General features: G+C 48.5%; 1 protein-coding gene across 1 annotated transcript in view; it reads right to left on the bottom strand.

The window, feature by feature from the left end:
* FOXK2 (forkhead box K2) overlaps positions 1-16,970 on the bottom strand; it is an 84,100-nt gene that overhangs the window by 26,110 nt on the left and 41,020 nt on the right. Inside the window, exon 3 of the mRNA XM_018566501.1 lies at positions 15,862-15,869. Within this exon, the coding sequence (XP_018422003.1) occupies positions 15,862-15,869 (8 nt within the window). The remainder of the gene's footprint in view (positions 1-15,861; positions 15,870-16,970) is intronic.

Raw genomic sequence — 16,970 nt, 5'->3', positions numbered from 1 at the left:
GATCACTGGGGAGGGGAGACTGAGGAAATGCTTCCTCCTGCCTGCAGCAGACTGATCACTGGGGGAGGGGAGACTGAGGAAATGCTTCCTCCTGCCTGCCGCAGGAAGCCTTAAAAGGAGGAACTCCAAGCGTTTACACATGGCTGCAAATCAGCTGGAACAGATTTATGAAGCCTCCCCCCCCCCAAAAATGAAATGTATTGCAGCTCATCAGTCGCTAAAATGTGGCGACCGCATTCGTTTTCTTATTTCAGTCTTTTCAACTGCTGATCCGACCGGTCCTAGAGTGACAACACTCGCCGTATTGTATGGAAGGAGGAGCAGCGTTGTCACGTTACACTGCACTCCTGATCTGGACTACAAACATTACACGGGGGTGGGGAGGTGTGCTGTAGTACACAGGAGAGAATTGAGAAGGCTGGTAACAGTTTTGTATTTTCGTTTCAGCTCACAGGCAGTGACGAGCACGCTGGATTTCTGGCAAGATCGACGGCTACTTTCTGCATTTGCAGAAAACGTTCTTAGCCTGGAACAAGAAAACAAATGCAGCCGCCACATCCAAGGACAGGTCATCTGTAACATTACCTGCTCTTCTTCTTGGGTTTAGATTTGATGTTGGTGGAGGGGTGCTGATGACCTTTAAATGCCGTCACCCTAGAACAAGGGCTGGTACTACAGAACTTCCCCCTCCATACATTACTGTCTGTAGTAGCAACTCTTCCTGCGCTAGGGTGACAACGCAGCTCTTCCATACATACAGTGCAGCGAATGTTGTCACTCTAGGGCAGGAAGTGATGTTGGCAGGATCATCAGGTAAGATAGATCTATGGACTGGCAGCTGCGACACAGAACATGCGTGTTCTTGGTTTTTCGATACACGTTAACTTGCATGTAAAATAAAAGGAGTGCCTTGTTATGGATGACCGATACCGGCTCCGGTGCGCAGCAATCTTCGGCGTAATGACGGTTTCATTAAAAGCTCCGACAAAAGCGGTGAAGGATTCAGCAACAGAAGCCGAGTCATCCTCGGCTGGCAGAACAGAGCGTGAACGTCAGAGCGGTTCATACGGAGGACATTCAAGGCCGAGGTGACAACACAGACATTGTGTTATCTACGACATCAGCGGAGGGGACAACTCTACACACACAGACCTTGGCAAGACAGAAATGTTGTTCTAACCTGGAGAGCTCCTCTGTACAGAGACTGATGTGACTGTGGGGGGACATTAGAGCGTAAGCTCCTCTATACAGAGACTGATGTGACTGGCTCAGTGTTCTCTGTACAGCACTGCGGTATATATAAATCACAATAATAATAATAATATTGAGTATATATACCAATTAGATGCCAATGGAGAACTTGGGAGGTCAAGGCATCATCTCAATCCATTGTTGCAGTGTCACAGGGCGCATTATCCTGCTGGAAGAGGCCGCTGCCATCAGGGAATACCATGTCCATGAAGGGGGGGGACTTGGTCAGTGACAATGTTTAGATCGGTGGTCCGTGTCACAGTGACATCCCTATGAATGGCAGGACCCGAGGTTTCCCAGCAGAACATTGCCCAAAGCACCACACTGCCTCCTCCGGCTTGTCTTCTTCCCATAGTACATCCTGGTGCCATCTCTTCCCCAGGTAAGGGACACACATGGACCCGGCCATCCACATGATCCATCAGACCAGGCCACCTTCTTCCATTGCTCCGTGCTCCAGTTCTGATGTTCATTGGTGCCCATTGTAGATGCTTTTGGCGGTGGACACGGGTCAGCATGGGCACCCTGACCGGTCTGCGGCTACACAGCCCCATACTCAACAAACTGCGATGCTCTGCGTGTTCAGACCCCTTTCTATCAGAACCAGCATTCACTATATCAGCAATCTGATCTCCAGGATCTTTTCTATTGGATCGGACTACACAGGCCCGACTTCCCTCCCCCCACGTCCATCAATGAGCCTTGGCAGCCCATGGCCCTGTTACCAGTTCACTGGCTCTCCTTCCTTGGACCGGGAAAATCCCACAAGAGCTGCAGTTTTTGAGTTGTTCTGACCCAGTCATCTAGACATCACAATCTGGCCTTCGTCACAGTCCCTCAAATCCTCACACCTGCCCATTTTCTCTGCTTCCAACACATCAACTTCCGGGGCAAAATCCAGGTGTCGTTGTAATATATCCCCCCACTTCCAGGTGTCGTTGTAATATATCCCCCCCCACTTCCAGGTGCCATTGTAACCAGATAATCAATGTTATCCTCCTCAGCTCTCAGTGGTCACAATGTTACGTCTGGTGTATATATGATGCACAAGCTGTACGTTTATAATGCACAATGCACGAAGCAAACAAAACACAACCCAGTGATGGGTTACATCTTCCTGGCATAGAAGGGTCCAGGAGTCAAAGTAAAGACTAAAATGACAACACAAATCCAGTAATAAGAACACCAACACGAAATCTGCTCTCCGGAGTCTCCATCCTGCAGAAGGCTCATTTCTTGCCGTGTGCAATCTCATGTATGTGTGAATTTGGATGTACAGTATTTGGGGGTTTACAATTGTCCTCTGCAGAGTGAATGTGTATCTGGTGATCAGTTGGTGGAGCCGGCCGTTCTTCAGGCCTTGCATACTGTACTCATGGCAAGAGGACCGTCTTTGTGGGGTTTTTTCTCTCCCTTTCCTCCTCCTTTTGTTGCCTTCTCTCTCTCTCATGCTTCTGAAAAGCTGAACACGAGGGGGTGTGAGAGGAATGTGAGGGATCGCCGGGTGCCTGGTTACTGCAGTAACTGAATGCCCGCAGTCTGCAGAGCTGACCAAAGCCGCCTTACTCTCGCCCCCCCAAGTTGTTCCCTTTTCTGGGTGAATTCCTTCGTCCTCTGTGTCCATTCATTCCGCTTCCATAGAACCCGGAGACGCCGCAGAGGTCCCTCTGCACTTTCACACAGTCCGCTGCTGACCCAGAGGCCGGAGGAATATTGATGGGAAGGGTTCTTGGGGTTTCTCCATTGAACTCATTTTTACTGTAGCATTAGAGAGAACCAAATCAAAATGAGTCTGTGCGCCAGAGGAGCTGACACTCTAATGCCCCACACCATTATACATCTAAAGATCTGACATATACCGCAGTGCTGTACAGAGAACACCGAGTTACTAACATCAGTCTCTGTACAGAAGAGCTTACACTCTAATGTCCGCCACAGTCATATCAGTCTCTGCACCAGAGGAGCTAACGCTCTAATGTCACACCTCAACCACACACCATTATACATTTATACAGCTCCGTCTCATACTGCAGGGCTGTACAGAGGACACTGAGCCAGTCACATCAGTCTCTGCACCAGAGGAGCTAACGCTCTAATGTCACACCTCAACCACACACCATTATACATTTATACAGCTCCGTCTCATACTGCAGGGCTGTACAGAGGACACTGAGCCAGTCACATCAGTCTCTGTACAGAGGAGCTTACACTCTAATGCCCCCCCCCCCCAGTCACATCAGTCTCTGTACAGAGGAGCTTACACTCTAATGCCCCCCCCCCCCAGTCACATCAGTCTCTGTACAGAGGAGCTTACACTCTAATGCCCCCCCCCCCCAGTCACATCAGTCTCTGTACAGAGGAGCTTACACTCTAATGCCCCCCCCCCCCAGTCACATCAGTCTCTGTACAGAGGAGCTTACACTCTAATGCCCCCCCCCCCCAGTCACATCAGTCTCTGTACAGAGGAGCTCACACTCCAATGTCCCCCCATAGTTACACATCCCATTATTGTTTTTTATATAGCTCCGACATATACCGCAGTGGTGTACAGAAATCACTGAGCTAGTCACATTAGTCTGCACCAGAGGAGCTTACACTCTAATGTCCAACAGTCACGCACTATCATAGTCACGCACTATCATATATTTAAAATGGTAGCTAATTGGCTGTATTTTTATAGACTGGCCGCTGTTATGACAAAATTCAAAGACTGTTGTCCAGGGGGAGTTGGGATTTGACCAGTGTATGGCCAGCTTTATGGGGGGGGGGGAGAAAACTTGCTGCGGCTCACTGTAGAATATGCTGCATGTGCAATATTTGGTCTGTTGTGCGTTGGGAAGCTCATACTAATAAACAGCCCGTCCTAACGCAGAGCAGTGGACCAGGCCCTTACAAAGACGAATGAAGGCTTGTTCGGGATATGTAAATACTTCTACTTCCTGTTCTGGGAATGGGTTCACTTTATATTTACCACCTGAAACTTTTTTTTCAATTATGCAATTTAAAAAAAAAAAAAAAAAAAAAAAGTTATCCCCATTGACAACAATGCAGAAAGGTATCTCTGTGCGTTGTGTTGTGATAGTATATAGATTGTGAGCTCTGACAGTAGGGGGCGCTGCGGGTTCTGTACATCAGGAAGTCCTCAGATGGGTGAGCTGCTTTACTGACAACAAACAAGCCCAAAAAAAAACGAACGATCGGGCGCTGGGCGCTTACAAGATACTCAGCAAAATGGATGCAATCCAGGAACGCCGGCCAAATAAAACGCACAGCTGAGGTATAGCGAAAGTCAAACGCCGCGCCGCCTTGGAAAGTAAACAAAACACGTTCCTATAAATGCACAATGTTTACAAAATAATTTAGTCCCCAAAACAGTCTAATCTCCCGAAATCTCATTCCAGCAGAGCGGACTCCTGAGGAAAGTTTACTATTGCCATGGTTAGAGTTGACTTTTAACCTGCGTACATTCACTGCTTCCTACATCGGCGTCTTTGATTCCCACGCGGCCGCTCGGTATGCAACGCTTTGGACTTTGGCTTTTTTTGGTCTGTAATTTTATAAGTCCCCACACACCGCGAAGTCTATTGCAGAAAGACTTTGCATGATTCCTGGAAACCCTCGTGTGACCGGCCAAATGGAAACATGAGAGGAAGGGTTCGGAGAAGCGCTGGCACCTTTGTTGTACATGGGAGGGGGGGGGACTCTGGAACGAATCCGGAGCGCAGAGAATCAACAAGCAGCAGGAAGGAACCCAATGAAAACATGTGCAAGTTCTTAAAGGGAACCCGTCACAGAATGACCAACAGCAAACCAGCACAGAATACCCACAATGCAATGCAGAGTCCTAACAGTCACCTGGACTGCACAGCGGGAGAGGGAAGGGCGGTGTTGGGGGATTTGCATACGACATGCATCAGAATTTACATGTGCGCAGAAAACGATTAATTTTTTGGCATCTCATATAGTAAGCTGCCCGATGTAAACAATGACATTCGGGAATATTGCACGGAGACTGCACCTGTGCGTTGTGGTAATGTCTGGTTGTACAGCGTGTTATGGCAATGCAGGAAACACGGCAAAACCATTAAAGCAATGCACAGAAGCGAATCAAACACTGCAAAGCCATTACCAAGATGCATGGAGGCGCATGAAATACTGTAAAGCCATTACCACAATGCATGGAGGCGCATGAAACACTGCAAAGCCATTACCACAATGCATGGAGGCGCATGAAACACTGCAAAGCCATTACCAAGATGGATGGAGGCGCATGAAACACTGCAAAGCAATTACCACAATGCATGGAGGCGCATGAAACACTGCAAAGCCATTACCACAATGCATGGAGGCGCATGAGACTGCAATGCAGTGTCATTCATTTTGAATGGCAGGCCATTGCACTTATGTTGGAGCACATCCCGGCGCACAGATCTGAATAATCGGTGCATTGCACACACAAATAAAACGCATGTTCGTTCTTAAAGAAGAAGTCCGAGTATAGAAAATAAAGTTAAGTTGCTTGCATCTATTTTAGATCAATAGACCTGCATAAGCCGTGATTAGGTCAAAAGTTATTAGACCGTCGGCAGCCGGGAGAAATAGAGGCTGCAGGGAGCAGTCTAGCAGCCTGTCAGGACCGAGGATCAGGCGAGTATATCTGCTTTGAGCTTCCTAGACAAAACGAGTGCTTAACCCTTGCGGTGCCAGGGGTAGTGACCCCACTGCAAGGGTACTTTTTTTTTTTGCTTGGAACTCTTCTTAAAGTGTGTTGTGGGGGGTTGGCACTAAATATTTAAAGAGCTGCCTAACGCAAGAAACTTTCCTCAACGTTGTATACTTACCTGTCAATACTCCAGGTGGACCCGGGTTGTGTGGTCCAGCAGGAACTGTTGTTCGGTAGCTGTACTTTACTCCTCCTCTGCTGAAGGTGTTCATGAAAAAAGGGTCAGCAAGAGAGCCAGGCAGCTAGAAATCTAGGTAGGAAATGGCAGCCGCCATGCTTTTTCAAGACAGGTCTCCTTTAAATTTAATTCAAGCTCTGGAAGAAGTGCTAGCTCAGGGGCCCAGCACACCTCCGCAGTGCCACACAGGGGCATTCCTGCCCTGGAACCAGCAGAAAGCCAATGGCGGCCCCAAGGCCCCGAATGGCAGCCTCAACGTCTTCCACCAACGGTACCTTTAAAAGTAGCCTGGTCACCTGACCGCCACGTAACGTCAGAACAGCAAAGGTGTCATGTGACATCTAGTAAAAGGCACGGCGGTTCTCACCTCCCAATGACATCAAAGTCCCCAAACTAACCGCAATATCGCTCGCGCGTCATCAGTCCCCCCACACACACACACACAAAATGGCAGCCGCACCGCCAATTTATAAAAACTCAACACACGACCGCGCTTGCACATGAAGCAGCCATCTCCCAGGCTACGGCCAGAACCCCGGAGAAAATGGAATCTTTATGAAGCCGTTTCCACCAGCCTGCGAGCGAGCCCGGCTGTTGCTATAGTGACTCCACTCTCCCAGAAAACCTCTTCCAGCTTCACACAACAGGAGAGAAGCCGACATCCTCTCCGCTTGGCGGCATTGTTCGCGAGCGAGCGGCCTCGCCGGGGGCAACGGGCGCCAATCGAACCTGGGAGGCTACAAGGAGATTTGAGAGCAACTCGCACCCCTAAAAATGGCTGAACTACAAGCGCCAGCGTTTCTTGCGACTCCTGGAGTCACACTATAAACTGCTGATCTACAGCAGCAGGAAGATGTACAGAAGCAAAAAAAACAAAACAAAAAAAAACAACAGGTTGACAAATGTAACACACGGTATGATTCAAGTATAACCCTGGCTGGTCTTGTACGGCTTGAATCTCCTGGTCTAGTGCCGCTCCCGGCCTACCGAAGGAAGCTAGAGAGTTTCATCGGACTGGGAAAATTGAATATTATGTATTTTTGATGTGCAAGCCTGACACTGCTGAAGACCCAGCTACAAGCAGAGGCGCCACTGACCCAAAAAATATATACTGACCCACTTCCGAATGCTGCTTTATGCCGCTTAACCCCCTTGCTGCCACCGGCCCTTTAACTGGGTCTTAACAGCGGGGGGCAGGGTGCTGATCATGTGACCTCCATCATTGGCTGTCGCATGAAGAGGCGCCTGTCCTGCCGGTTACTTGTCTATGGTAGGGGTGGGGAGCCTCCGGCCCTCCAGCTGTGGTGGAACTACAAATCCCATGATGCATCTGTCTCTGGGACTCATGCCTGTGGCTGTCAGAATCTTGCAATGCCTCATGGGAGCTAGAGGGCCAGAGGTTCCCCACCCCTGCTCTATGGTGTCTGGGAGCTACGGCTCCCATGGACGCATGAGGGCCACCCAATAGGCTCCCACATATATGCATTACAACAGAGGGAAGAGGTTAAATGAAACTAAAAATCACTAAATCTTCTTTGACGCGTAAACGTTGTTTTTACGTTTTTTGTAAATCTGCAGGTTTCATTAAAATGATCCTGCCATGAAGCTTCTTGTTCAGGCACTTCCTGCTATGCGGTGACAACGTTCTGTCCCTGTCTCCCAACAGCGTTGTCACCTTGTCCAATGGAGACTGCATGCGATTGTTTTAGCACACACTACACAGACATGGCCCTCTGTCGTCACCATTGGGAAACCCGACCTGAGAAATGCCATGCAGACATCGCTGGAGTGAAGGTGGACAAAGGGGGCTGCAGGAGATCAGAAGTGTGAAATAAAAATGTAAACCATTGATTAAAAAAAAAAAAAAGGCAAATAATCATCAACTTCCTGTGATCATTAAAGAGTAACTATGGTCAAAAACTAATAAATCTGCATTGAATTTCCATATGTTCTAGGTCAGGGGGAGCCAAACTCCCGACCCTCCAGATGTGGTGGAACTACAAATCCCATGATGCATCTCTCTCCAGGAGTCATGTCTGTGAGAATCTTACAATGCCTCATGGGATTTGTAGTTCTATCACAGCTGGAGGGTCGGAGTTTGGCTCCCCCTGCTCTAGGTGCATATGGTTATTAGGAGCAAGATAGAAGTTTGTAAACTGAAGACGCCCATAGGATAGACTTCCTCAATGACACCATTCCACTCAGCCCTGTGACTGTGTACTTCCTGGTGTCACCACTCTCACAGAGCCCGCCTACTGAAATACAACTAAATGGCTGAACAATGTAACATTATTACTGCTTGCTGGAAGCAGTGCATGCTGGGATGTGTAGTCTTGAACAATGCAACATTATCGATGCGTGCTGGAAGTAGTGCATACTGGGATGTGTAGTTACATAGTATTTGAGGTTGAATAAAGACACAAGTCCAACCTATTGCTGATGTGTGCGTATGCGCGCGCACACACACACACACACAAAGTATCAGTTCATTCTTAATACCTGTACCCCTGTATGTAGTCTTGAACAATGTAACAGTATCATTGCTGGCTGGATGCAATGCATTATGGTATATGTAGTCATGAACAATGTAACATTATCAATGCTTGCTGGAAGCAATGCATGCTGGGACGTAAAGTCTTGAGAAATGGAGATTTCGTCACATCAAGCCGCAGGGGAAGAGACGCAAAGCAAAGCACGCTGGGAACCCAGGAAGTTGTTGGAAGTGATGGGCAGACGGAAGGCAGCGCTCACTATGTATTCCTATTACAATGCTGATGTTATAACAGGAGAGGAGATGCTGGGACTTTACAACTCCTTTCAGCATCCATCTTGGAGCAGTATAGGGCCATCTGGATTCACGTTGGAGTGATGCAATCCTATGCAGTGACAGGACGGCTAACCTCCTCAGTGGATTCTGATCCTTTTATTACAAACAGTAGGGGCTCCATTATCTCATATTATCAGAACATACGAGTAGGGAAGGGGGTAGCACATACGGCATCAGAGTACGGCAGGCTACCCAGCGGATGCGGCCTCTGACAGCGTGGGGCCGACACAAGGTAACAGATATCCACAGCTTGAGGCGATCTTTCACAGGCCTGCTCCGTGTGTGGCCCCCTGTACATCTCGCATGACAGGCCGTCTCCGCTGTCCGCCGGGACTCGCTCTGCTTTCATTCTGGATAGAGGTTGCAGACTCTATTCACTGTCTATTAAAGGCAACAAATTGGGTCAAGGAAGATTTAATTGGGTCTTGGTTAAATAGGGCGACAATTGCATCAGACGGAAGGGAAATTAAATGGATTTTTAAAAGGGCAGCAGACAGCCAAAAAGAGGAGAGGAGAGGATGTCGGGTACACCAGCAGGATGCGCAGAACTCTACAGAGCAGGGGTAGGCCACCTCAGTCACTCCAGCTGTGGCGGAACTATAAAACCCATAACGCCTCTCTCTGGGAGTCATGCCTGTGCCTGCCAAGTGTGTTGCAATGCCTCATGGGACTTTTAGTTGCACAACAGCTGGAGTGCCGAGGTTGCCCACCCCTGGCATGTTATAGGGAAGCAGCAGCCACATCTGGAAACTGTTATTCTCTACCAAGCGTCATTCTAGTTCTAGGCCAGAGCCATCACTCACAGGGAAGCTGGTTAGATTCAGCTTCAGAGCCTCGGGGTCAATAGGGAAGGTTCTATCCAATGCAATCTTAAGGTTTGTTCGTTTTTTTTTTTTTTTTTTTTTAATAAAGATCTGTATCCTATCACATTATTATTATTATACAGGATTTATATGGCGCCAACAGTTTGCGCAGCGCTTTACACTATAAAGAAGACATTACAATCACAATACAATTCATGACAAGATGGTAAGGAGGGCCCTGCCCCCGAGGGCTTACCATATTATTCCTAAAGTGAACCTTTACCCCCTTTCACATCAGCATCCAGCTCTGCGTGCGGATATAAAATCATCTCGCATTCATTACCTAAACATGTTTTTCTATCTACTTACAAATCGAGTTCATCCACCTCCTGGTCCACTTTGGCACAAATGATGTAATCGTGCCCAAGCGATGCATGCTGGGAAGGTTACATCAGCAGAGCATTGCTGGGAAGTCTCATCCGTAATCTCACGAGATCTCAGGGAAAGGCATTTTCCTCCCCTGAGATGATGTGCATGGTCACATGTGCCACAGTTCCAGGAAGTAAATGGAGAAGGATTCATCCGCCCCAAGTAAAAATGGCCGCCGAGAGAAGAATGGGAAAAGAAGAATAAGGAATGCAAAGGATACAAAGCCGGCAATTATCTAGAAGTATCTGTTTGTAGATTGTCATTAGTAAACATTTCTAAAGATCTCATTGTTGTCATTTTGAAGATATTTTTAACCATTTGTTAGAGCAGATGTGTTCAAATGGGGGTGATCACACGTCCCTGTGCTGGTGCCAATACATTCGGATCTCTGCCCAATCAACTTTTGATGGTACTCTGAGCCGACCATTGTGACTATGGATAATGGGGAATCGGGGGTTCGATTCCGGACAGGGAGTCTTACGGCGGATGAGGAGATCTGCCAGCAGTGCACTGACAGGGTTCATTGGGTTAACATTAACCTACCCGGCTGTTCTTAGATTCCAGAGCAAGTCTCAGTACAGAGAACTTTTCTTTTATGAATAGAGCATGCATTGTGCCATCAGCAATTAAAGAAAAAAATAAAAAAAAATAATAAACATGTAACATACGTAAGACGTGTTATCCCAATTTGGCTGCAAAAGGGGAAATACACGAAACTGAACAGCAATTAGGCATGAAGGCCGCCATGGAAGTTCGGATTTAGGGCCCAGCAAACAGTCGGGGATGAGCTCCCCCAACTTATGGCTAGACTACATGGAACCTAGGATGCAAATTAAAAATACACTCCAGGTCAGGGGCCCATAGGGGCCACCAAAGACTGTTCAAATTTCGTCCGAGAGGAAACCGAGCCATGTGTGGCCAAGCTACACTCTCTGTGGTCTACAGGGACTATGTACACAACTTGTATATAGTCCCCATAGACCACAGCGAGCGTAGCTTGGCCACACATGGCTCGGTTTCCTCTCGTTCTGCAGGAATCAGACGAAATCTGAACAAGTCTATTGTCAGCAAAGCGGAGTGACAAACTCTCAAGCTGGGTTATGTAAATTGCCAAAACTGAGGAAACGGCTGAACAAGAGCGGCTCTGACATTGTCCTTTGTTTACTAGACATTCACCCCCCACCCCACAGAGCCTGGCTCCCATAATACACTGAAGACGCCTCTAAATAGGGAAACATGGAAGAATATTTTATAACAGGGGTGGGTAACTCCGGCCTTCCAGCTGTGCTTTAACTACAAATCCCAATGTACCTCACTGTCCTTCCTTCTTGAGGGTGACTACGTTTGTTCCCCATGGTCCCTGTGTGTGTTGTAAAGTAGTCACCGCTCCAAGCTCACTCCCGGGATGGACTACAATCTCATGTTTAGTTTACCAAGTTGTATGGAGATTGTAGTCCATTCCGGGAGCGAGCTTGGAGCGGTGACTACTTTACAACACACACAGGGACCATGGGGAATACAAGTAGCCCCCCTCCAGAAGGAAGGACAGTGTCAGCACCAATTCAGAGATGATTGGAGGATCTACAGGTGAGTGATATACAAATAAGATACATTGTTGTTCATAGTTGGTTCTTGAATGTATTTTTACAGTAAAATTTATCTCCTGAGTTTAGCGGTCACTTTAAAGGAGAACGATGGGGTCAGGGCTTTTCCCCATAGTTCTCCTAAGGGTAACGGGAGAACACAAACTAGCGTCCTCCCGTCACCCAAAGCTCAGTATATAGGGAGCTACAGCTCGCCGTATACTGAGACGCCGCAGCCGGAACGGATCCTGACAATTATGTCTGGATCCGCCCAGCTGCGTGAGTGACAGCTGGCTCTGCCTATCTAGAGGCAGCTGTACCCGCCCCCTCCCGCGTCCATTCCGCCAGTCAGCGCTGGAGGATGGGAGAGGGGAATCCCTGCATGGAGCTGTGAGTCACGGCTCTCTGCACAGATAGATCGAGAAGTGACCGAGCGCCGGTATGTGTTCGCTCACTTCCCGATCTACTGAGCCGACCTGTGACGGTTTCATTGTCACAGGTCGGCTCAGATTATGAGGCTGAGTGAAAATCACTCGCCTCCTAATTATCCTTTACCATGAATAATGGCCCTGGAATCCTTGTTCTCACTCTGGCATGCACACAGTTATCCAACATGTGACGCAATCGTGGCTTTTTATGCGATAGGCGCATCAGATGTGTGCTTGCATTCGTATATGTGTGTAGGCGGGTGCGGAGGGGACTTTAAAAATGAACAAAAAGCCAACAAAGCAAAGCAAACGGCTCTAGGCTCAGTTGTGTTTTGCCAGGTTGACTGACATGCAAATGTAGCACTGAGGTCTATGAGCCCCGTAGCCAACACGGGCATGGAGGTTCAGCAGGAGTTTGACTTCCACCCGCAGGTACACTGATGATTTGTGGTGAGAAGGAGGAAGATCTAATTATAGCGGAGGACCTCTACTACTTACTGCAAGACGGAGTTGGGCTTTAAAGCTCTGAGCCCGGAGGAAGATATTTCCCTGCGCACACCTGACTTCCAGCCAGTGGCCTCCTCTGCGCTGCCTGATAACAGAAAGCAACAGAAACAAGCAAATAAAAAAAACATCTGCACATGAAAGACTCCAAACCCATCTGCATTGTAAGAGCTCATTAGACCGTCACCGAGCACCGGCACATGTGAAAGATTTGTTTTATAAGAGCTGTGGAGCAGTTGTCGGGAACACGGGCCCCGAGCCTGCCATGGAGCCGCCCGCTCCCTGCCACAGGAAAAAAAACCAAAAACTTATTTCCAGTGTCGTCACTTGAACTTTGCTGAACTTGCTGGGCACACAAAGCTCAATCTGTCTCAACGTACAGAGCTTTGTGTGACACTCCGAGCTGAAATACAACACGTACGGCCAACAGCCCCAGCATTCCCGGAAACGGTGTGTGCAAGCAGCAGAGAGGAGCCCGGCGGGGGGCTGCACAGAGAACAGGCCTCAAGGGCGGCTTTTGCTTCACTACCCACAAACCACTCAGCCTCCCCCCCCTCCCCCCAACTCATCTCATGTCTGAATCTGAATCATTGCAGACATGTGGACTCTTCTCTTTGAAGGAGGCGTGTATATGTAGAACACGTATGTGACCCATAAGGTAAACTGCAGATGTCAGTTTGTGGGGGCACGGATGTACTCCTATTACTGGGGTGATCACTGCCATTGAGGGGGCACAGATGTACCCCTATTACTGGGGTGATCACTGCCATTGAGGGGGCACGGATGTACCCCTATTACTGGGGTGATCACTGCCTTTGTGGGGGCACGGATGTACTCCAGTTACTGAGGTAATCATTGCCATTGAGGGGGCACGGATGTACTCCTATTACTGGGGTGATCACTGCCTTTGTGGGGGCACCAATGTACTTATTATTGGGGTGATCACTGCCTGTGATTATTGGGGTGATCACTATGTCGCTGCAGGTCTCCTAACAAGTGGAGCTCCAACAACCTGCTGAGTGGGCAACCTTATGGGCAGCACAGTGGTGTAGAGGTTAGCACTGGGGGTCCCTGGTTCAAATCCGGGTCAGGACACCATCTGAAAAGGAGTTTGCATGTTCTCCCGGTGCTTGCGTGGGTTTCCTCCGGGTACTGCACTTTCCTCCCACACTCCAAAGACAAGCTGGAATGTAAATTGGCCCTCATATATATGCATGTGAGATAGGAACCTTAGATTGAAAGCACCTTGAGGGTCGGGACTGATGTGAATATGCAACTATGTAAAGTGCTGCGTAAATTGTGGGCGCTATACAAATACCTGTAATAAATGCATAAACCTTAGCAGAACAAGCACATATGTACAACGGTAGAGTCCCGGGAGTAGACGCATTATGTAATGTGGCCCCAGGTACGTAGCTTGTTGCTGCATTTTCCTAAACAAACGCTGCAAGAGCAGGCATGTGCTATGTGACGGCTTCCTCATAATACACACGGCACCATACATAAGAACCAAGCAACATGGCTTCTCCCCGGTCGGTGAACTGCAAGGCCCAGAATGTTGCACCAGCTGACTAGTTCCACATACTACATTATATCCAAGAAAAATACAACATGGACTACCCTGGAGCAATAGAGAACCGCAAGTTCCAGTATGTTCAAGAAAAACACAATATAGCTTCTCTCTGGTCACTGGCACATGTATACACACCGACACATGACAATGGCATGGAGCACATTTTACAATGCTCCTGGCACAATACATGTACAAAAAAGCACCACAGAGAAGACGCGGGCAACATGCATCCAGCTAGGGAACTACAAGTCCCAGCACGCTTCACAAAATACACTGCAGACGCGGGCAATATCCACTCCAGGAATCTGAACATGAAGCTGAATACATTACATATGTAAAGATATCGTGGGGCAGAGTGTAAGCTCCTTTGGTGCAGAGACAGATGTGTCTGGCTGAGTGTTCTTTGTACAGCACCGTGGAATAGGTCAGAGCTATATAAACGTATAGTAATAGTGATATTGTAACCAGCTACTGATCTGTAAGTGAGGTTTGGTGGGAGGACACATACAAGCTGTATTACAGCACTTGGTCTGTCTTTGTGGTCAGAGAAATCCGCCTCCTTCCCACGAGTCGCCCGTCATCTCTCTCAAGGATCTTATTACATAATCTTTCCTGAAGGCTGACATACAACGGTTGTTGCTTACAAAACGCACAGCAAGCAGAACTGTGCTTAGCAATATCCTTTCCTGCAGCATCTATTTCTCCTTATAGGAGCATGCATTGCTGGAAGATTTCTGCACACACGGGCCGCAGCGCTCACCACCGCGCACACATGGGCCGCAGCGCTCACCACCGCGCACACATGGGCCGCAGCGCTCACCCAACGCGCACACATGGGCCGCAGCGCCAAGACAAGGAGAGGAAAGTACAGATCAATATTTCCTGTGGTCAGCACCTGCATTGCACAGCTCCCCTCATGTCTATGGGTACCCTACAGCTATTGCCACCATATGCAATTTGCAGACAAACCGACCAGCAAAAGACTAAAACAGGAACAGGCATGCTGGCATTGCTTTGGTGTGCGTTCTGGCACTGCCCGATTCCACTATGAACTGCACTGACTGATCTTGCTGGAATTGGGTATGCTCATTTTGGCCCAGCTTTGGAGCTTTGACAGCTGGTCACTGTATATGTGGTCGGAGGAATAAAACAGCAGGACACAACAAATGCAAATGGAGGAGTTGTTTCTTTTGAAAGTTCTCACAAAATTCTTGTTGCACTGATTAGCCAGGAAGCAGCTACCACAAGGGGGTCAGCACCAGAGGGGTGCCTGTAGAATCCAAAAACAGCAGCAGTTATGTAGTAACCAACAATTGGTAAGATGTAAGCAAGTGGGGGGGAGAACGTTGTTGCCTGTGGAGAAGGGGACGGCAATCTAGTATTCACTGGAGACCCTGGAGCAAGAATGGTGTTGTCCTTTAACCGGGGGATAATATGCACCGGAGCATCTGGAGGAGAACGGTGCAGTCTTTGGAGCAATAAGTGTGTACTAGGGGGGCGTTTCCTTTTCCTCCTGTATTGATTCTGGCCTGGTTACGCCGGACTTGTGCCCATTTGTAGAGGGGAGCCCCTCCAAGGCTAACACCTTCAGGTAGGAATGGGGCTGCCCTGGCCTTGACATGGGCTGGAGGCAAATAGGCCCGCAGTGCTGTGACCGCTAGGGTTGGGGTCCCAAAAAATCACTGTGCTTCACTGGCACTAAGTCACGGCACCTAAAGCTTTTTCTGCATCACCCTTCTTAGGCAGGACTTTTGGCTAGCCAGGAGCGCTTTTTTTTAAATCTTGGCAGGAGGGCCTACCATGTCCTTGCATTGGCACCAATTCACAAATTATTATTACATAGTATTTATATAGCGCCAACAGTTTGCGCAGCGCTTTACAATATAAAAAAGACATTACAGTTACAATACAATTCAAGACAAGATGGTAAGGAGGACCCTGCCCCTGAGGGCTTACAATCTAAAAGGAGGGGGAAATTATACATTAGGTAGCAAATTATGTGAGAATGTGAAAGTTCAGTGGTTAGGTTGAGGTGGGATAGGCTTCCCTGAAGAGATGAGTCTTTAGGGAACGCCTAAAGGCAGTCAAGGTGGGAGATAGACGGACAGGTTGGGGTAAGGAGTTCCAGAGGATGGGAGAGACTCTAGAGAAGTCCTGGAGGCGAGTATGGGAGGAGTGGACAAGGGAGCTGGAAAGCAGGAGGTCAATGGATGAGCAGAGGGGACGTTTAGGGTGATACTTTTGAGACAAGGTCTGAGATATATCCGGGGGCAGAGTTGTGGATGGCTTTATAGGTGACTGTTGGCCCTCAGAACACAGGATTTGGGTACATCCGGGGCCCACCCTAGCATTAGGAGAGAAGTTCTGTGGCCTCTTCAAACAACTGCAAGAGGATTTGTTTTAACCATTCCCTACTCTTCCCAAGTAAAAAATTTTTTTTAGCTTTAGATACATTTTGCTTTAACCTCTTGCCATCCGCCCGTTAAGAAAAAACGGACGGACGGCTGACTCCTATCTGCGGGTTGCCGTCGTCAGACGGCATTTTTTTCCTGCTCGCGCTCGCCCGCTTGTTACTTCAGCCGTTAACGGCTGTTTCACATACAACCGATCAGCGGCTCTATAGCCGCTGATCGGTTGTATGGCGTGAATTTTGGAGGCCCCCCCCCCCCCC

Source organism: Nanorana parkeri, unplaced genomic scaffold (assembly GCF_000935625.1).
Source record: "Nanorana parkeri isolate BGI_ZX_2015 unplaced genomic scaffold, ASM93562v1 scaffold954, whole genome shotgun sequence".
NCBI lineage: Eukaryota > Metazoa > Chordata > Amphibia > Anura > Dicroglossidae > Nanorana > Nanorana parkeri.
This window is presented reverse-complemented; position numbering and strand designations above follow the sequence as displayed.